We start from the raw sequence: 22,369 nt of genomic DNA, 5'->3' as shown, positions 1-22,369 counted from the left end.
GTCTACTAAGATGGAGGCTGGCTAGTGAACTACATGGCGCAGTTCCCCAAATTTTCACTGAAATGGCCGGATTTAACGACCGTGGCCCGCTTGTCTCGTGTCCCGTGGAGTGTACGAAGGTGTAGTGCAGTGATTCCCGCAGGAAAACAACGGTGATGGCGGCGCTAGTGGAGGTAAATGAGTGAAATAGTTGTGGCGGTGCGTGTGTGTATGTGCGTGTGTGTGTGTGTGTAGGGCCGGGCCTCCTCCTCCTCCCCCTACCACACACACACACAGCACATACACACACACACACACACACACACCCTCCCCGGCTGGGAGGGGGTCGTCTAACGGGATTCATTGCGACGTAGTAGTAGTCTCGCCACCACCATCACCACAACCAACCACCATCCTCTTCCCCCCTTTTACACACTCGCAAACACGGGATCGTGGTAATGGGTGGCGCCTTGCATGTTGTATTAAAGCAGGTGTTAAGTTTATGGGGGTGTATTATGCCATGGGAGGGTCCATTCATACGCAGTGATGTCGGTCAGTTCTCTGGGCTTCACTCTGCCTCTGTTGCCAAAATAAACCTGGTCTTGGGAGGGCGTTTTGGACCAGGATTCTGGCCTCTTGGGCCGTGTGTGTGTGTGTGTACGACGACGGGTTGTGTGTACGTGGAAGGGTGATAAGAGAGGAGGGCGTGTGTGTGTGTGTGTGTGTGTGTTTGGGTGAGCGGGGAGATGGTGTTGTGACGGGTGGAGGGCGGGAGGCGCCTCACGGGTTGCGCAATGCGTGTTGGTCCGCCCGCCCCTCCACGCCACCACCACAACACTGCTGCCACCATAACACTGCTGCCGCTGCCACCATAACACTGCTCCTTCCACCACCATAACACTGTCGCCGCCACCATCATAACACTGTCGCCACCATAACACTGTCACCACCACCATAACTGTCGCCACCATAACACTGTCGCCACCACCACCATAACACTGTCACCACCATAACACTGTCACCACCATAACACTGTCACCACCATAACACTGTCACCACCATAACACTGTCACCACCATAACACTGTCGCCACCACCACCATAACACTGTCACCACCATAACACTGTCACCACCATAACACTGTCGCCACCACCACCACCATAACACTGTCACCACCACAACACTGTCGCCACCACAACACTGTCGCCACCACAACACTGTCGCCACCACAACACTGTCGCCACCACAACACTGTCGCCACCACAACACTGTCGCCACCACCGCTACGTAGGGGCCTCGTAGCCTGGTGGATAGCGCGCAGGACTCGTAATTCTGTGGCGCGGGTTCGATTCCCGCACGAGGCAGAAACAAATGGGCAAAGTTTCTGTCACCCTGAATGCCCCTGTTACCTAGCAGTAAATAGGTACCTGGGAGTTAGTCAGCTGTCACGGGCTGCTTCCTGGGGGTGGAGGCCTGGTCGAGGACCTGGCCGCGGGGACACTAAAAAGCCCCGAAATCATCTCGAGATAACCTCAAGAAGATAACCACCACCATAACACTGTCGCCACCATAACACTGTCGCCACCATAACACTGTCGCCACCATAACACTGTCGCCACCATAACACTGTCGCCACCATAACACTGTCGCCACCATAACACTGTCGCCACCATAACACAGTCGCCACCATAACACAGTCGCCACCATAACACAGTCGCCACCATAACTGTCGCCACCATAACACTGTCACCACCACCACCATAACACTGTCGCCACCATAAGTCACCACCACCACCACCATAACACTGTCGCCACCATAAGTCACCACCATAACACTGTCGCCACCATAAGTCACCACCACCACCATAACACTGTCGCCACCATAAGTCACCACCACCACCATAACACTGTCGCCACCATAAGTCACCACCACCACCATAACACTGTCGCCACCATAAGTCACCACCACCACCATAACACTGTCGCCACCATAAGTCACCACCACCACCATAACACTGTCGCCACCATAAGTCACCACCACCACCATAACACTGTCGCCACCATAAGTCACCACCACCACCATAACACTGTCGCCACCATAAGTCACCACCACCACCATAACACTGTCGCCACCATAAGTCACCACCACCACCATAACACTGTCGCCACCATAAGTCACCACCACCACCATAACACTGTCGCCACCATAAGTCACCACCACCACCATAACACTGTCGCCACCATAAGTCACCACCACCATAACACTGTCGCCACCATAAGTCACCACCACAACACTGTCACCACCATAACACTGTCGCTACCATAACACTCGCCACCACCACCATAACACTGTCGCTACCATAACACTCGCCACCACCACCATAACACTCGCCACCACCACCATAACACTCACCACCACCACCATAACGCTGTCGCTACCATAACACTGTCACCACCACCACCATAACACTGTCACCACCATAAGTCACCACCACCACCATAACACTGTCGCCACCATAACACTGTCGCCACCATAACACTGTCACCACCATAACACTGTCACCACCATAACAGTCACCACCATAACACTGTCACCACCATAACACTGTCGCCACCATAAGTCACCACCACCACCATAACACTGTCGCCACCATAACACTGTCACCACCATAACACTGTCGCCGCCATAACACTGTCGCCGCCATAACACTGTCGCCGCCATAACACTGTCGCCGCCATAACACTGTCGCCGCCATAACACTGTCGCCGCCATAACACTGTCGCCGCCATAACACTGTCGCCGCCATAACACTGTCGCTACCATAACACTGTCGCCACCACCACCATAAGTCACCACCGCTACCATAACACTATCGCCACCACCACCATAACGCCTGACAGCTGGGTGGACAACGCTTCGGATTCGTAGTCCTGAGGTTCCAGGTTCGATCCCGGTGGAGGCGGAGACAAATGGGCAAAATGTTTTTCACCCTGATGCCCCTGTTACCTAGCAGTAAATAGGTACCTGGGAGTTAGATATCTGCTACGGGCTGCTTTCTGGGGTGTGTAACAAAAAAGAGACTCGGTAGAGGACCGGGCCACGGAAACGCTAAGCCCCGAAATCATCTCAAGATAACCACCATAGCACTGCCATTACCGTAATTGCCACTATCATAACATGTCTGTATTTACTATTGGTGTCTACAGGTTCGAGCGATTAGCTTTTTGGACCCCGCCCCCTCCCCGCTCAGCTCGTTGTCGCCGTGTGGGGGGCTTAGTGGGCGGCTGCCGGAGTGTGATGCTCCTTGGGACAGTCCTCTGTCCTTTTCTAGCCTTGTGCTCCTGCTGCCGTCCTCTCCAATTCTGCTGGGCATCTTTTCCTTTTCCTTCTGTTTCGTTTTTCTCCCCCCTCTTCTCCTATCTGCTTGCCGTTTCCTGCCGACCTTTTGCTCGTTCTGGTTCTTCCCTTGGACTTCTTCTATTTTGACGCCCGGGTGCTTGAGGAGGCATACTCTTGCACCCGTAGAACTGTAGTACCCGACGTCGAGAGCGAGGGGAACCTTTTATTGTCAATCCCCCTTTCGTCACTGAACCCGATCTCGACGGACTGTCGGTTTCTTCAGGTGGCGTTTGTGGGGCGTATACTCACGACGCACCCCTAGGAGGCCCCGGCAAGATCGGCGATAGCTTCTTGTTGGGTGTCCTGCCTCTAATTGTGGTTCCATGGTGGGTGTGGGGACACATTCGTGAATAAATTCTTCTTTTCGTAATGATGATAACCCCTGTTTCGGCTGCTTCTGGTTTACCTTCTGAGGCTCGTGGGGTGGGCGACCAAGCCCCCGAGTCGGTCCGTGTTGGAAGACCGGGCTCTGTAGCCTCCGCTGCATTGGGCCCCGACCTTGCTCCTCCTTTGGCCTCTCTGACTCCTTCCCCTGGCTCCCCTCCCTCCTCTGTGGTTGGGTCGAGCCCCAAGCCCCCAGTGGTGACTACCTCGTCCCCTGGCGCGGCTCCTTCTCTAGTTGTAACTACTGCGCCTTTTACCCCCTCTCTCTCTGGGGGTTCTCACCGCCGTCCTCGTCACGGCCGCCCTCGCTCGATTCCTTCCAGTTCTGCTACCTATCAAGCCTTGTTTGGTCCCGCTTCGTGGGCCAAATATTTTGATCTCCTCCCTCTTGATTCTGCGCCTCCTGACGATTTCTCCATCCATCGACATCTCGTTGATACCGTGGATGCCTCCATTACTTTCAACCCCACTCGTCTCGGTACACATGTCGTTGCTGCTCCTTCACAGGATGCTGCTTCCCGCTTGGCTGCCTTATCCTGCCTTGGCGAGACCCCTGTTCGGGTCTCGAAGAACGCTCAGTTGAATGCCAGTGTTGGCACTATTTTGCTCCCGCCCCATGTTGCGACCGGTGTTCGGGACCTGCGCGACTGCCACGACGATATTCGACACATCCTTGCTGCCCAGGGCCATTCTATTCTCCAGGTTGACACGTTTACTCGTCCCCCTCGTGGTAGTCGCCGTCAACCCCTCCGGGTTGTGAAGATTACCTTTGATGGTAGGACCCTTCCACCCTCTGTCATTCTTGCTGGTGCCAGGTGCTCTGTCCAGGAGTACATTCCTTCTCCTCGGCTCTGCAACAAGTGCTGGAGGTTTGGGCATGGTGCCCTCCGCTGTTCCAGGACTGTCTCTCTCTGTCCTTTGTGTGGTGGCGAAGGTCACTCTAAATCGGAGTGCACTTCTCCCCAGGCTCGTTGCCTCAACTGCGGTGAGGCCCATCCTGCCTTCTCCCGTGCGTGTGTCCATTACAAGCTTGAGGCAGCCGTCCTCAACTTGAAGCACCGGGAGCGTTTATCTTTTCCTGAGGCGAGACGCCAGGTTCGCCGGCTCCCACCTTATGCTAATATCTCTCATGCTCGCGTGTAATGTTACACGCGAGTATATGTACAAAGTAATGTTATCATATCCTATCTCAACTTCATTCTTTTGGCCTTCGTGGTCATCTCCCTCTCTTTCTCCGCAGCTTCCTCTCTCGTCGTTCCTTTCGGGTGCGCCTTGGTACCGCTCTCTCTCTCTTTTCAGCAATACGAAGGTGTGCCCCAGGGTAGTGTTCTGAGCACTACATTTTTTCTGGTTGCCCTCAATGGTCTTCTTTCCTCTCTTCCTTCTGGTGTCTTCTCCGCTCTCTATGTCGATGATCTTACCCTTTGTTGTCAGGGTGATGATTCGCCTCTCCTTCAACGCCGGCTTCAACTTGCAATTGAGGCCGTGTCATCTTGGGCCACAGATCATGGCTTCAAGTTCTCTACTTCTAAGACTTGTGCCATGACTTTTACGCGGAAACGGGTTGTTCTTCGTCCCTCTTTGTCCCTTTATGGTCATCCCCTTGAATGCAAAGATTCCGCGAAGCTTTTGGGGTTATTCCTTGACACTCGTTTGTCTTGGTCTCCCCATATCTCTTACCTCCGTGTTGAGTGCTCCAAGGCCCTTACCCTCCTTCGGGTCTTGTCCCATACTTCTTGGGGGGCAGATAGGCGCACTCTCCTTGCTTTACATTCCTCTCTCGTCCTGTCTAAGCTCGATTATGGTTGCCCTGCTTACTCGTCTGCTTCTCCTTCTACTCTTCGCCGTCTTGATGCTTTGCACCATACTGGGTTGCGCCTCAGTTCTGGTGCCTTTCGTTCGACTCCCATCCTTAGCTTGTATGTTGACACTGGCTTCCTGTCTCTCCAGGATCGCCGTGATCGCTACTGTCTTCGCTATCTTGCGCGGTCCTTGCAACATCCTTCCTCTCGCCTCTGTTGTGCTTTAACTTTTACCCCTCCTGCGGTTCCTGTTCCTCTTCACCACCTCCCTCTTGCTGTCCAGTTATCTCGCCTACAGGATTCTCTTTCCATTCGTATTTCTGATGTTTCTCCTCGTGTTGTTCCTTCTTTGCCCCCGTGGAGGGTCCCTCTTCCGCGGTTTTGTACATCCTTGACCCGTGTCACTAAAGCTTTTACCCCTCCTACGGTTCTAAAACGCCTTTTCCTCGAGCACTTTTCTTCTCACTCCCGCTCCGTTTCTGTCTTCACCGATGGGTCCAAGTCAGCGGACGGTGTTGGCTACTCTGTTGTTTTTCCTGATCGCACTTATATGTGTTGCTTGCCTCCGGAGACTAGCATCTTTACAGCGGAACTTTATGCTATTCTCTATGCTCTTCGTCTCCTGCTTTCTCGTTGTCAGTCTTCCTTTGTAGTTGTTGTTGACTCTCGTAGTGCCCTCATGGCTCTCGGGTCCTTTAATCCGGTTCATCCAGTAGTTGTCGAGATCCAGCATTGGCTGTTTCTCGTTCACAGTAAATTTAAGTCGGTTGAGTTCTGTTGGGTTCCCAGCCATATTGGTGTCTTTAAATGAGCGTGCGGATGCTGCCGCCAAGGAAGCTGTCCGCTCTTGTCCCATCTCTCGTTCCGTATTCCGACTTATGCTATTCTCTATGCTCTTCGTCTCCTGCTTTCTCGTTGTCAGTCTTCCTTTGTAGTTGTTGTTGACTCTCGTAGTGCCCTCATGGCTCTCGGGTCCTTTAATCCGGTTCATCGAGTAGTTGTCGAGATCCAGCATTGGCTGTTTCTCGTTCACAGTAAATTTAAGTCGGTTGAGTTCTGTTGGGTTCCCAGCCATATTGGTGTCTTTAAATGAGCGTGCGGATGCTGCCGCCAAGGAAGCTGTCCGCTCTTGTCCCATCTCTCGTTCCGTATTCCGACTTTTACCCGGTTATCCATTCCTCAGTCCTTACCCGTTGGCAGGCTTCTTGGTTGTCTGTTACTGGTAACAAGCTACGTACTCTTAAATGTTGTTTCCTCGTGGCCGTCCTCCTTCCACCGTAACCGGCGGTGGGAAACAGCTCTGGAGAGGTTGCGTATTGGCCATACTCGCTTAACCCCTGGTCACTTGATGGAGCGCCGCCCTGCTCCTTATTGTCCTAGTTGCATTGTCCCTCTTACGGTCGTGCATGTCCTTCTTGAATGTCCTGACTTCCAGGACGAGCGTGTGTCTTGCTTTCCGACCGCCCCTCGCGGTCACCTGTCCCTCGATAGAATTCTTGGTGACTCGGATACTTTTGATATCGTTCGCCTTATGCGTTTTTGTTCTCGTATTGGCATCCTTGGTGATATTTAGCACCCTCTGATTATTTTGCGTATTTGATGGTGCTACATAGCCTTCCCGGTTTGGTGCCTTCTTTTGATACTTACTTACTTACTTTTTGGACCCCGCCTTTCTAACCAGTCCGTTTCTCCTATTATATCTACTACGTATGTTTCTCTCTTAACACACATCCCCCAGGAAGCAGCCTGTAGCAGCTGTCTAATTCCCAGGTACTTATTTACAGCTAGGTGAACAGGGCATTAGGAGTGAAAGAAGCTGCCCAATATGTTTCTGCCTCGGCAGGGAATCGAACCCGGGCCAATAGGACAACGAGCGCTCTCCACTCAGCCCTGAGGCCCCCAGGTTATGGGGAGTTGTGACAGTCTGAACAGTCTCCTAGAGCCCAGGTAAATAGACTTGCTCTAGTATTTGAGTTGCACGGCTTCTTGAAATCATAAAATTCGTAGGATTTGGCTACCTACTTTTCATCTCAAAGGAATCGGACTCTCGGTTAAGGATGGGCAGTGGGCGACCCGAACCCACCCACGTTCGTCATAAAGTGACCCGTTCACCAGTCGCTGGGTAAGGCTAGCCCCGCAAACGTTTGACCTCTATCCTTGGATAAGGACAAACTATTTCATTGATATAAGATGTGATTTTTAAAGCAATTCGAATAAGCTACTTATCTACTTTAGCTACTTCATTATCTACTCCCCCTTCATGTCGGCAGGATAGAGTAAGGAATCTATAATATTGTTTGGGGGACATGAAGCAGTTTCTGCAGGTGGTGTCCAGCAGGAGAATCCACTTATTTTCTTTTCTGCATGGCTGCTAAAGAGGTGACACGCTGGTTTACCAGAGAGCTCGACCTCTGCTTCTTGGATGTTCACACTGTGGCAGGGACACAGGAGTCCCTTCTAGAGAATCTACAGCTGGTGAGATCTGAGAGGAGCTAAGACTCCCTAAATCCTTTAAAGTGCGAAATCATCTCATCTAGTATAACAGTTATATATGCAGTAAGAACCGTTATACCAGGAGCTCGAGTGTTCGTCTCCACCGATTGTTAGGGGGCACCTGTGGCTCGAATGCCATTGGTGCCAATGGTATTCGAGCAGTTTATCTTCTAAGATGCCAATCTTAGAAGATAAACTGAATGACCTGAGGCTGGAGGAATCGAGAAGAGTTCTGGATACACACGATGCTTTGTACCTCCTGACGAGGTGTCTGACATTGTCCACGCTTACCTATTTCTTAAGGTGTTCGCCCTCTTTCGATAGCCCAAAATAACTAGAGTATGACAAACTTCTAAAAGCTATAGCATTTGTGTTAAGCTTCTCCCTGGAAGACGATCAAGTGTACTTAGCAATGAACAAATGCATCACGTTAGTGTGATCTCTGTGTGTGTGTGTACTTAGCAACACTCCCAGTTAAACTCGATGGTAAAGGAATACGCACTGCGACACAGATAGCATTACCTGGAGAACATTGCCTCGGGGAAGGCAATGTTCTCCAGCCTCCTGAGGAGGTAAGGATGCCTCCTTACTGTGCAAGTCGGCCATACTGGGGGACTTCCTGTTGGCTAGCCCTAATTCTGCCTTGGGCACCTGCCTGATGATTGATGACGATTAAGCCGCCCGAGAGTGGAGGCACCTGCCTGGATCATCAGGCCCTAAGATACTTAGGGTCTAAGACACGTAAGGTTTACAGACGCTTAGGGTCTAGGATCTACAGACAGGCCTTAAGGCTCCGAGATGCGGCACCTGGGGGATAAATGTGCACTTAAGTTCCTAAAAGAGGTAGGTGAGCAACTCGTTAGGGAAACAAGATCCCCATGAGCAGTCAAGTTTCCTGTTCCAGCACCTCAGGGTGGTGATCTAGAGAGTTAATGCTTGCTGTATCTTGGGCATGCACTCCACCTCTGCAGAGCTGAGTGAGGTTTTAGAACAGTTATTGCTTTATATGGGGTATTTTTTGTAAACTGTAACGTAATACAATAAATTAACAAATAAATCACATTGTATAAAATAAGATAAAAGTAGGGTGGCAGGAGAAGAAAATGCTAAACACGTGTTCAGAGAATCTGCAAGATCTTCTCTGAATACCTTTTATTCTCTTCTCCGAGGCTATGGGTCCCTACAGTTGCACCAGAGGTGGTACCCCCCTTCTATATATATGTAGTGCATTTAATCATTAAATCTTTTTCTTAAATATTTTCTCTCTGCATTTCAGATACTGACGATTGCTATGGCAGCTGATATCCGTGAAAATTCCTGTGAGTTTCCAACTTAAGTGTAATGACCAATAGAAAACGCGTGTTTTGATATGGCATTAGTGCCTTGCCAGTACCATATTAACTAAACAAACGCTTATGACAAACGGCACAATGAACCGTTGACTTTGGAGACGATTGAAATTCTTAAGCTTTGCCTTGTCAGTGCAGCTAGTTTGGCAGTTAAGGTAATTGTGGCAGCTTAAACCACCAGCAGCTACTCTCGACTCCAAGTTGTGCCTACACTTAAGAATTTCGAAATCTGAAATCTATTCACTATTAAGCTTCGTACAACGAGCTGATACAGTGTGTGCGTGTAAGGAAATACTGAATAATAAGTTATCAAATATTTGTCTGAACCGAAGAAAAGAGGAATGCTGCTATACCAGAATGTTATCGCTTAGCCCCCCAAAGCCTATATGCAGTGTTACGATTGGTTAAGTGAGAACAAATGTCTGCTTTAATATTTGATTAACACAGTTATGTGAAACTTGTGAGCTGTGCCGTTCGTTAACTCAAAAAGCCCCGTTACCACTTGTGAAGAACCTTTGGACCACTTGAGGAAAAGGCATCTCGGTTGGATTTTGTACCTGTGGAGTTACCATATCATTAATTTCTAAGTCATTATTTTAAGTTGCTCTCACCTTTTGAAGCTTGACGCATCAAACACGAAGGGACTAGGAATACTGACATATATACATATATATATATATATATATATATATATATATATATATATATATATATATATATATATCGTGTATACACATATATATATATATATATAACATGCAAACACTATATATATTACATATATTGTAAATATATATATATATTTATATAGTATATTATATATATGTGTGTGTATATATATCAGTGTTTGTATATAAATTTATATATGTATGCATGTATATACAGTATACATATACACAATTTAGTATGGCTAAAATTGTCTGCCAGTTTTCCATTTAAAATACTTTGGTGACGCGTCAGGTGAAGCCTATTCTGAAAAAAAGTGTGATCATTGAGTCGGGTTAATCCTACTGGTGAAAATGTGCTGTGTATCAAGTTGTGACAGATTTGTAGAAAAGCAAATAATCGATTAAAGGAAAATTTGTTATTATATGAAAGCCGTAAAGTCTAGATCAGGCCTGTTTCTAAAGTGTGGTGAGGCGTTGTGCTGGAAACATCTGCTGGCCAAGATGTTGCCTAATAGGAAAAGCTCCGTTAATAACGTTGGTGTTAACGAAGACATCGTCAAGGCTGGCTACCTGAAGAAGCTTAAGGTATGTCGCAGTTTTTTTTTTGTCCTTAGCCTACACCTGTAGTGAAATGTAGCACAGCTTAAATTAATGTGTGATTGCTCCGCAGACTAGCCGAGTTATTGGTTGGTCGCGGGGCTAGCAGAGTTGTGTGAATTAAGTTCAATACAGAAATTGTTTCTATATAGCTTTGCTTTCATGCAACTTTGATAGTGTTGTGGGCTACGGCACCTCTCTGTAATGTCGACCAGTTTTAAAGTGTGTAATGTAGGTCATCGAAATTTGAAACGCAGATCAATCTTTTTCCCATCCGGAAATTTCGCCAGACGGTTAAGTTCCTAGCGTCAAACTCTTCCAGCGATCACATTTCCCAGCGTTGACTGCTTTTCTGTATCCATTTAGCACGTTAATTATGTTACGTTACCTCGTCCTCCTTAGTTTAGTGTGACTACTCTTGCACATAGACATCGTTTCTACTAGAAAGGAAAATATAAAAGGAAAATGGATGAAAATCGAGTAATAAATAGGTGGTCAAACTACTCCACAAAAAACAAAGAAAGGCGAAGATCACGTGCTAGGGGACAGGTCCTGTGTTGATAATACTGGCCGCTAAAAAAAAAAAAAATCACAGGTTCGTTGGGATATAAAAAGCCAAAGTGCAAAGCAATATCTGTGTTGTACCCCATAGCCAGAACGCAATACTTGGTCTAGTATGCAAAACCCGATTTGCCAAACAGGCAGATTTTTGCTTTTAAAAAAATAAAATGGGTTTATTTGAATTAATATTATTATTGTATTAAGAACATGAATTACTGACAGACTTATGTTAGGCTAGGTCGGGTTAGCTTTGGTCATATAACTACGTTAGTTTTCACCTAAAAAAATCATGTATAATGGAAAGATTATTTCATAAAAAATTTAAAAATACAGTATACAATTTCAGGAATACTCAGCTTATTAGGCAAATCGGGTCCTCGGCAAATCTTTCATACTAGGCCAAGTAGTGCGTTCTGGCTGTTAGGTACAACATGCATACATATGGGGAGTGAGGGGGTTGTGTGTGGCGGGAAGAGAGTGCTATGTGGGGGGGGGGAGTGGCTGGCTTGTGTGTGTGGTCAAGAGGCAGGCTTGTGTGTGTGGTCAAGAGGCTGGCTTGTGTGTGTGGTCAAGAGGCTGGCTTGTGTGTGTGGTCAAGAGGCTGGCTTGTGTGTGTGGTCAAGAGGCTGGCTTGTGTGTGTGGTCAAGAGGCTGGCTTGTGTGTGTGGTCAAGAGGCTGGCTTGTGTGTGTGGTCAAGAGGCAGGCTTGTGTGTGTGGTCAAGAGGCAGGCTTGTGTGTGTGGTCAAGAGGCAGGCTTGTGTGTGTGGTCAAGAGGCTGGCTTGTGTGTGTGGTCAAGAGGCAGGCTTGTGTGTGGTCAAGAGGCAGGCTTGTGTGTGTGGTCAAGAGGCTGGCTTGTGTGTGTGGTCAAGAGGCAGGCTTGTGTGTGTGGTCAAGAGGCAGGCTTGTGTGTGGGTATGAATTCGTGTGGGTTGGTAGCCAAGGCTTATTTTTTTTTGTCTAGTGGGCGAGATGGCATTTATTTATATGGGCGAGCGGGCAGACTTATCTGGGTTTAACGTGGTTGGGCTTGTGAATGAGAGGGCCATTTGGGGAGGCTGTAGTATGTGGGAGGGTGGACAGGCAGGCTTGTTTTATTTGTGAATTGACGGGCTTGTGGGTTGGTTGATACCTGGTTGATGGGGTTCTGGGAGTTCTTCTACTCCCCAAGCCCGGCCCGAGGCCAGGCTTGACTTGTGAGAGTTTGGTCCACCAGGCTGTTGCTTGGAGCGGCCTGCAGGCCCACATACCCACCGCAGCCCGGTTGGTCCACCAGGCTGTTGCTTGGAGCGGCCCGCAGGCCCACATACCCACCGCAGCCCGGTTGGTCCACCAGGCTGTTGCTTGGAGCGGCCCGCAGGCCCACATACCCACCGCAGCCCGGTTGGTCCACCAGGCTGTTGCTTGGAGCGGCCCGCAGGCCCACATACCCACCACAGCCCGGTTGGTCCGGCACTCCTTGGAGGAATAAATCTAGTTTCCTCTTGAAGATGTCGACGCACTTCACAACAGAAAAGGTAAAGCAGACGCAAACAATGACAGACCGACAGCTCTTAACGTCTCAAGAAGCAAGATCATAAAACACATGGAATCACAGCGTCTCGAAGTCGAGGCTAACCCCAGGGAGAAGAACTCCCGAAATCCTCTCCAAGTATGCTCCAAACTCTACCTTGAGGTTACCTTGAGGTGCTTCCGGGGGCTTAGCGTCCCCGCGGCCCGGTCGTCGACCAGGCCTCCTGGTTGCTGAACTGGTCAACCAGGCTGTTGGACGAACTGCTCGCAGCCTGACGTACGAATCACAACCTGGTTGATCAGTTATCCTTTGGAGGTGCTTATCCAGTTCTCTCTTGAACACTGTGAGGGGTCGGCCAGTTATGCCCCTTATGTGTAGTGGAAGCGTGTTGAACTCCCTGGGCAATACGGGTTCAGAACTGCCCTCAGAGAACTGTCAAGTAGTCTCTCCTGCCTTCCCACATTTGCCAGACCACTATGACTTACTCTAGATGCCGAGGAAGACACGTCGAAGGCAAAATCATTAGGCAGTGTGACCGCAGTGGTGTGCATTGCAGACACAATGCGCACAAAAAGGAATTTCTGGAAAAGTAGGAAGATGATCTTCAATTTTTTTTGCCAACAAAATTAATAAAGTAATAATTATCCACTGTGTGGATCAACAGAGTCCGTCCGGGTATGGATGGACTCGGTTGGACTTGGGCAAATATAGGTTGCTCCTGTATTCCTTTAGTCTCATATGAGACTGTAACTGTGGGTGACTAGTAATTGTAGGAACTAGCCTATTTACTGACTGATATCTGTATCTGCTAACTGAAGACTTGAAATATTAAAACAATTTTACATAGCCCACATTTGTTCCTTCAATTATCTGTAATTATCTTGCTTTTTTTTAACAATAAAATAGTTTCTCATGATCTTATTTTAGTCCGGTCTTGGTATTAAAGTGATAGTCATATGTCCTAGAGAAATTGGCCTGTAGCCATTCTTTTGAAATAAATAAATAAATAAATTAGTGTAAATGATTTGTGAGTAATCTTGTCTGTAGACTTTACTTTTAAAGAACACTGAGACGTAGCGGTTACAGCTGCAAGAAAAGCGACAGGTTGGCTAACAACTCTTCAAATAGAATACCATACCATTGGTGATACTGTACTTTTTCAAGTCTAGTGCTCTTCTAGGGTGGAATATTGTTGCACACGAATGAATATTGACCAGAAGGCATGGCACGATGTGCAGAATACCCCCGTTGAAAAGCAGAGGCGCAATAGGTTCTCTGAGAGTGAACTCTCTCAACATCAAAGACCCGAAACTGCTCAACACGCTTCCACTACACATAAGGGGCATAACTGGCCGACCCCTCAGTGTTAGAAAACTCGATAAACACCCTCCTTCCCAAAGGATACCTGATCAACCGGTCTGTGATTTATACGACAGGCTGTGAGCAGCCGCGTCGAACAGCCTGGTTGACCAGGAAGCCTGAACCGGGACGCCAGAACGTTGAGCCCTGGAAGAATCGCAAGATAACTGCAAGGCAAGGTAACCTTCCCCCCCCCCCCCCACCTTTAGGTGCTTCCGGGGCTTAGCGTCCCCGCGGCCCGGTCGTCGACCAGGCCTCCTGGTTGCTGGACTGATCAACCAGGCTGTTGGACGCGGCTGCTCGCAGCATGACGTATGAGTCACAGCCTGGTTGATCAGATATCCTTTGGAGGTGCTTATCCAGTTCTCTCTTGAACACTGTGAGGGGTCGGCCAGTTATGTCCCTATGTGTAGCGGAAGCGTGTTGAACAGTCTCGGGCGTCTGATGTTGATATTCTCTCTCAGAGTACCACATTGCCACTACCAAAATGTACTGCGAGAAACACAAGACGAGTAGGTTTTATGAAAGGACATGAAAGCGAGACCTTACTTCCCTGTAGCCACTGTCAGGCAAACACAAGGACAGCCTCTTTTAATGTGGAATGCTGTGCAATAATTCGCGGATGCCACTACCGTCCACAACTTCAAGGCCGGAGTTGGCGAAGGAAATAGTGAGAATCGCGAGAACAGTTGAATTATTACGCAAGAATTACAACAATGCTATTAGTCGGGGACATACGGTACTTGCTAGACCTGATTTTACCGCAGCCGTTGATGGGTAAGGACCAAGAAGCATAGCCAAGCAAATATTGCGTCAGCCAGAAAAATGATGGGATGAATTACGAGGACTTTCAAATCCAGGGATCCCATCACAATGGTTGTACTCTTCAAATCACTTGGGCAGTCCCGCGGTTTGGCGCCTTCTTTTGATAATTACTTACTTACTTACTTACTTGGGCAGTCCAGTTTTGAATGGTGCTCAGTACTCGCTTCCCCGTTCAGCGCAGGAGAGATTGCTCAAATAGAGAGAATACAGACAACATATCCGGCATACACAGGCGGGAGGAAGCACCTACATTATTGGCAATTGTCTCAAAGCTCTCCAAATGTACTCGCCAGAAAGGAGACGAGAGTGATATAAAATAATATACACGTGGAAAATACTGTAGGGACCCAAATCTACACGGTAAAATAACATACTGGAGTAAACGATATGGAAGAAAATGCAAACTTAGAACCAGTGAAGAGCGGGGGTGCCATAGGCACAGAGAACACTGTATAAACATCAGGAGGGCCACGGTTGTTCAACATTCTCCTAGCCAGTATGAGAAATATTGCCGGAACAACCCTGGACACCTTTCAAGAGAAAACTAGATAGTTTTCTTCAAGAAGTGCCGGACCAATCGGGCTGTGGTGGATATGTGGACCCGCTCCAAGCAACAAACCTGTTGGATCAAGCTGTCGCAAGTCGCCGGGCTTGAGTAGTAGAATAACTCCCAGAACCCCATCAAGCAGGTAACCGCCGCCTCCATTAGCACCACCCCTACACTTTTAGAGGGACTTGTTCCAAATCTAAACACGGAGATTACATCACATGAAACCCAGCAGGCATGACAGGATGTGGAAAATAGTCCCATTGAAAAGCAGACGTGTAAAGGTACGCCAAGGGAGAACTCTATCAACGTCAAAGACCCAAGACGTTTCAACACTCCCGCTAGCATAAGGGACATATCTGGCCGCCCTCCCGCAGCGTTCAAGATAGAACTATCAACACGTCCAAAGAATACCTGACCAGGTTGTGATTCATATATCAAGCAGCTCGCCGCCACGTCCAATAGCCTCCTGGCTGACCAGACCACCAAGCGGGGGAGGCCTGGTAGGGGGGACCGGGCCGCGGGGCCTATGGGCCTTGAAATAGGTCCCCCACATGCCTATTTGGGTCTGTTTGGGCGACACATTTCAGGCACTACCCCCACCACCCCTCCTTCCTCCCTCAACCATCCACCCCGCCACCACTACCCCCCTCCCCCAGCCAGCCAGCATCAACCCCCACCAAAATACTCCACCTTCGTCACCCCCACATTGCCGTCGCGACCAAAACAGACCACAACCCCCTTCCCCCAAACACTGCTGCTGCTCCTGCCAGCAAAACATGTCGCCCTCGCCGCCGCCATCACATCACCCCCACCGCCACACTAGCCTAGCACATCACCCCCACCGCCACACTAGCACATCACCCCCACCGCCACACTAGCACATCACCCCCACCGCCACACTAGCACATCACCCCCACCGCCACACTAGCACATCACCCCCACCGCCACACTAGCACATCACCCCCACCGCCACACTAGCACATCACCCCCACCGCCACACTAGCACATCACCACCACCGCCACACTAGCACATCACCACCACACTAGCATATCACCCCCACGCCGACTTACCCAAGGCCTTTCACAAAAAAGAGTGGGGGGTGGGGGTGTTGCTTAGGTTGAAAACGGTGAAGGTAAAGTATAGGAGAGGAGGATGTACTTATTGGCAGCAGGTATAGGACGGAAGGTAGGCCTCATCTGGCTGTGTAGTATCGTGAAATCTTAACAAGTTTATTGAGATATTGACTTACACACACACACACACACACACACACACACACACACACACACACACACACACACACACACACACACACACACAAACGAGAGAGACAGCTCAAGCTTCCTGTATACCAGTATACAGAATAGACACAATCATAAATACACAAATATAATGTAACAAAAAAGATACAGGATATATGTGTAGGGTTACGAGGATCAATGGCCGTGTGTCCGGTCTCTGACTAGGCTTCCTTGTTGACGTTGTGGTCAGTAGAAATTTATATACATAGACTAGAAATTTAAATGTTAAGACATTTTGCCACCGATTATATTTTTTAGGAGGACGGCTCTTATTTCCAGAATAAATCTTTTTTTCCCCAGTATGATACCTATACTAATTTTTTTTTTTGTTCTGGAACTGTTCTTATCTGGGCTTTATATATATCCTGTATACCTGGAGCATACCTGGGTAGGGTTCTGAGAGTTGTTCATCTCCCCAATCCAAGGGATTAGGTTGGTGGTGGGGGGGGGGAGGGGGGGGGGGTGATTACCTACGTTGTCAACGAAGGACTGTAGCGTGATGCTCTGGGGTCAGATTCACGAAGCAGTTACACAAGCACTTACGAACCTGTACATCTTTTCTCAATCTTTGGCGGCTTTGTTTTCCAATTATTAAACAGTTAATGAGCTCCGAAGCACCAGGAGGCTGTTTATAAGAATAATAACCGTTGATTGGGAAGTTTTCCGGCTTGTAAACTGTTTAATAAATGTAAACAAATGTGTCAAAAGATTGAAGAAAGATGTACACGTTCGTAAGTACTTGGGTAAACTGCTTCGTGAATCTGGCTACTGGCAGAGAGGCGCGCTTACTCTAGCGTTGAACAACCCATTCTCACAACTAATGATACCTGGTTGATACCTGGTTGATGGGGTTCTGGGAGTTCTTCTACTCCCCAAGCCCGGCCCGAGGCCAGGCTTGACTTGTGAGAGTTTGGTCCGACCAGGCTGTTGCTTGGAGCGGCCCGCAGGCCCACATACCCACCACAGCCCGGTTGGTCCGGCACTCCTTGGAGGAATAAATCTAGTTTCCTCTTGAAGATGTCCACGGTTGTTCCAGGCCTCATGTTGTATAAAATTCTATGCAAGTGGCAGCTAACAAATATCTTAAAGTTTTCTATGCCGACAGTATGTTAGGGGGGCGGCTTGGGGTTACCTTACCTTGAGGTGCTTCCGGGGCTTAGCGTCCCCGCGGCCCGGTCGTCGACCAGGCCTCCTGGTTGCTGGACTGATCAACCAGGCTGTTAGACGCGGCTGCTCGCAGCCTGACGTATGGTTATGGGGTTGGTTAGTTTCTGGTTAGGCACTTTGTATTTTGTACGTTATAACACATTGGACGCGTGATCCTGGGTTCGATCCCGGGCACCGGCGAGACACGATGGGCAGAGTTTTTCACCCTGATGCCCCTGTTAACTAGCAGTAAATAGGTACCCGGGAGTTAGTCAGTTGTCACGGGCTGCTTCCTGGGGGATGGAGGCCTGGTCGAGGGCCGCGGGGACACTAAAGCCCCGACATCATCTCAAGATAACCAAAACCTACTGTGATTTTGAGATGGCCCCCCTCCCCCCATGCGCCTCTACCTTACTGACAAGTGTAGTGAGACACAGTCCCCACGTCTCCACAGAGACGTTAGAAAGAATTTTTTCAGTGTCAGAGTAGTTAATAAATGGAATGCACTAGGAAGTGATGTGGTGGAGGCTGACTCCATACACAGTTTCAAATGTAGATATGATAGAGCCCAGTAGGCTCAGGAATCTGTACACCAGTTGATTGACAGTTGAGAGGCGGGACCAAAGAGCCAAAGCTCAACCCCCGCAAGCACAATTAGGTGAGTACAATTAGGTGAGTACAGTAGACGCCGCTTTACTAAACTCAAGGTCGCAATCCTTTTCCACTTCGTTAGATATACCAGAAAAGACTTGAAAAGATTCGTTAAACACGAGCAGCCCCTTGGTTATGCTGTACGGTGATATGGACCTTTAATGCTATACCCTCCCAGCCCTACTGTGTCGAGGGCGGACACAGTAGGACACAGCCTGGTGGACCAAACTCTCACAAGTCGCGCCTGGCCTCGGGCCGGGCTTGGAGTAGAACAACTCCCAGAACCCCATCAACCAGGTATCAACCAGTAATAGTAACCCTCCCAGCCCTACTGTGGCGAGGGCGGACACAGTAATGGTAACCCTTCCAGCCCTACTGTGTCGTATTGTTGACTTCTCACAGGAGTGAGAAGCTTCCAAGACGCTAGATATAGTTATAAAAACTGATGATGATTTGATTGGCGTCTCGGGGGGTATGTGTACCCAAGGAATGTTAACTTTTCGACTGGAATCCACTTTTTGTGAAACTCGTTAACGGTTTTACATGTTGATGTCCATGACTACATTCTCTCCTGCGTTAGCTGTGTGCTGTGGAGGCTGGGGGGGGGGGTGTCTGCTGTTTTGTGGGCTGTGGAGGCTGGGGGAGGGGCTGGTGTTTTGTGTCCTGTGGAGGCTGGGGGGGCTGCTGTTTTGTGTGCCTGGAGGCTGGGGGGGCTGCTGTTTTGTGGGCTGTGGAGGCTGGGGGGGGGGTGTCTGCTGTTTTGTGGGCTGGGGGGGGGCTGGTGTTTCGTGTGCTGTTGAGGCTGGGGGGGGGTGTCTGCTGTTTTGTGGGCTGGGGGGGGGGGCTGGTGTTTCGTGTGCTGTGGAGGCTGGGGGGGGGCTGGTGTTTCGTGTGCTGTGGAGGCTGGGGGGGGGCTGGTGTTTCGTGTGCTGTGGAGGGTGTCTGCTATTGTGTGGGCTGTGGGGGGGGGTCTGCTGTTATGTGTGCTGTGAGATGGATCTCCTGCAGCCTTGTGAGTGAGGCTTCCTACCGCATAAGTATAGTACACATCAGCCCATCCTGCTAAAGTGAAAGTACTTACAGTAACACTTGGTCGAAAGTACCAATATGTCGTGATGGACCACCAGAAAGTAGACTTTTTTGTATTTTATGCAGACAAGCTGGAAGAGTTTGTGTGTTGCTTATAAAGCCTAAGAATCCTAGGCTCGTCCCTGCTTCTGACTTCTGGATTACATTAGGATTAAATCCTAATATAATCCAGATCTATAGATATTGATCTATAGATATAGTAGTTGGTCAAGATGTATATATATGCTGGTTAGCATTGTTATTGTGTGGCCACGTCTGTGGCTAGAAAATAATAATAATAAAAAAAAACTTGGTCAAGGAATATTTACGTCTGGTTTTTAGTTATATTTTTTTTCGGACTATAAAAACAATAAAAAAAGTGAAATGTATATATAAAATATGATGATTTTTTAAATTATATATTCTTAGTGCCCACGTGTATATGTTAAGGGGAGTTTCATTGTGGCTTTTTAAGTAGCTCACACTTTAATTAAGTAGAGCTGTGTGATAAGTTCCTCCTGGTTGGAGATCTGGTCAACCAGGCTGTTGGGCTCAGCTCGACGCACGGCTCTCTGCCTGGTTGATCACATGTGCTTTGGTGAGGTATATCAAGTTCTCTCTCTTGAAGACCGCGGGAGGCCGACCAGATATGTCCCTTATGTGTAGAGGGGGAGTGTTTTTTATTATTATTTTCTACCACAGACGTGGCCAGACATTTACAATGCTAACCAGCATATATACATTTTCTTCTGTCCTCCATGGACAGGGTTAGAGATGTGTTAAACATATAGTTCAGGGGTTTATTGAACAATCAACCACAGAAGGTGATTCGGTGCTTTTCAAATGCTATCTTGAGGTTATCTTGAGATGATTTCGGGGCTTTTAGTGTCCCCGCGGCCCGGTTCTCGACCAGGCCTCCACCCCCAGGAAGCAGCCCGTGACAGCTGACTAACACCCAGGCACCTATTTTACTGCTAGGTAACAGGGGCATAGGGTGAAAGAAACTCTGCCCATTATTTCTCGCCGGCGCCTGGGATCGAACCCAGGACCACAGGATCACAAGTCCCGCGTGCTGTCCGCTCGGCCGACCGGCTCCCGCTAAGCTAACCTATATACGTAAATACATAGGTACAGAGATTTACGTATGCCCTACATAAGAATGTTGAAAGGTCTTGGGCCGTTGATGCTGATGAGGTGCATAAATTATGTACCGCACTTTGGCTCTTAAAAATACAAGTTTAACAATTTTAAGTTTTCCCAGTAATTTAGGCGCTTCATTTTGTGATTCCTTACGGTTACTTTGCGATGATTTCGGGGCTCAACGTCCCCACGGCCCGGTCCTCTTCGTTGCTAGACTAGTTAACCAGGCTGTTGGACGCGACTGCTCGCAACCTGACGAATGAATCACAGCCTGGTTGATCAGGTATCGTTTGGAGATGTTTATAAAGTTCGTTCTTGAACACTGCAAGCGGGTCGGCCAAGTTTTACCTGCTTGATGGGGTTCTGGGAGTTCTTCTACTCCCCAAGCCCGGCCCGAGGCCAGACTTGACTTGTGTGGGAGTTTGGTCCACCAGGCTGATGCTTGGAGCGGCCCCCAGGTCCACATACCCACCACAGCCCGGTTGGTCTGGCACTTCCGGTTATATGTAGTAACGTGTAGTGGAAGCGTGTTGAACAGTCTCGGGTCTCTGATGTTGATAGAATTAGCGCTCTCTCTCAGCGTACCTATTGTACCTGTTATCAACGGGGGTATTAGACACATCCTGCCGAATACTAACCCTTCCTTAATGAAAAAATGGGAGCCGGTCAGCCGAGCGGACAGCACACTGGACTTGTGATCCTGGGTTCGATCCCAGGCGCCGGCGAGAAACAATGGGCAAAGTTTCTTTCACCCTATGCCCCTGTTACCTAACAGTAAAATAGGTACCTGGGTGTTAGTCAGCTGTCACGGGCTGCTTCCTGGGGGTGGAGGCCTGGTCGAGGACCGGGCCGCGGGGACACTAAAGCCCCGAAATCACCTCAAGATAACCTCAAGAAGATAGCTCTCACGGCTGTTAGAACAATGGTAAAGTAATACAAACATTTCACAATCTGCCGAAACTTGATTGCACATTTTTCTCCACTATTGGTGTTTGAGGTTGAATATTGTTGCATACTTTAGGTTCTTCCCGTGTTACTAGCTGGAGTGGAGGCGAGAGATGCGTAACATGAACAATTTCATATAACGTGAAGACTCTAATAAGAGTAAGGAGTTCCAAATCACGGGTTTGAAATAATTATTCAGGAGACCAGACGGCATCGTCTTGTATGGGAAATTAGTTCCATTCAAGAATAAAGATGTACTTGCTATTCTACGACAATTCGGTAAAAAATTGAGCCATAAAAAAATTGAGAGACTTTGAAACGCCTTTAAATGTCAAGTACTAGTCAATAGGATATCTAGGATATAGGATATCTAAGATATAGGATATCTAAGATATAGGATATATGAGAGATTTGCCTCGCATATATCCTAGACCACTAAGACATGGTGGTGCATGTCGCGGAAAAAAAAAATAAGCAAAATATGCACGTGATATCCGCAGACCTTGGTAGGTAGACTTACTCAAGGTAAGTCTACCTACCAAGGTAGGTAGGTAGACTTGGCGAAGGTTCTCTACACGTGATGGGGACCTGTAGCACCACTGCTGCCTTATTCACTCGTGTTGATGATATCCTCATAA

General features: G+C 48.6%; 1 protein-coding gene and 1 long non-coding RNA gene across 5 annotated transcripts in view; both read left to right on the top strand.

Annotated features, from left to right (window-relative positions):
* On the top strand, window positions 1–9,400 carry LOC138349763 (uncharacterized). The gene is made up of 2 exons (XR_011222716.1): window positions 1–173; window positions 9,335–9,400. It is a non-coding gene; the product is annotated as an uncharacterized lncRNA (long non-coding RNA).
* Window positions 9,401–10,334: 934 nt separating this feature from the next.
* The window catches only part of LOC123763636 (insulin receptor substrate 1 chico), a 103,707-nt gene continuing 91,672 nt past the window's right edge, over window positions 10,335–22,369 (top strand). For 2 of the 4 annotated variants that reach the window (XM_045750887.2, XM_045750885.2), the window contains exon 1: window positions 10,335–10,660. In XM_045750887.2, the coding sequence (XP_045606843.1) occupies window positions 10,499–10,660 (162 nt within the window). In that variant the 5' untranslated portion in view covers window positions 10,335–10,498. The remainder of the gene's footprint in view (window positions 10,661–22,369) is intronic. The other 2 variants (XM_045750886.2, XM_045750888.2) reach the window with 1 other exon arrangement.

Source organism: Procambarus clarkii, chromosome 52 (genome assembly GCF_040958095.1).
Source record: "Procambarus clarkii isolate CNS0578487 chromosome 52, FALCON_Pclarkii_2.0, whole genome shotgun sequence".
Taxonomy (NCBI): Eukaryota; Metazoa; Arthropoda; class Malacostraca; order Decapoda; family Cambaridae; genus Procambarus; species Procambarus clarkii.
This window is presented reverse-complemented; position numbering and strand designations above follow the sequence as displayed.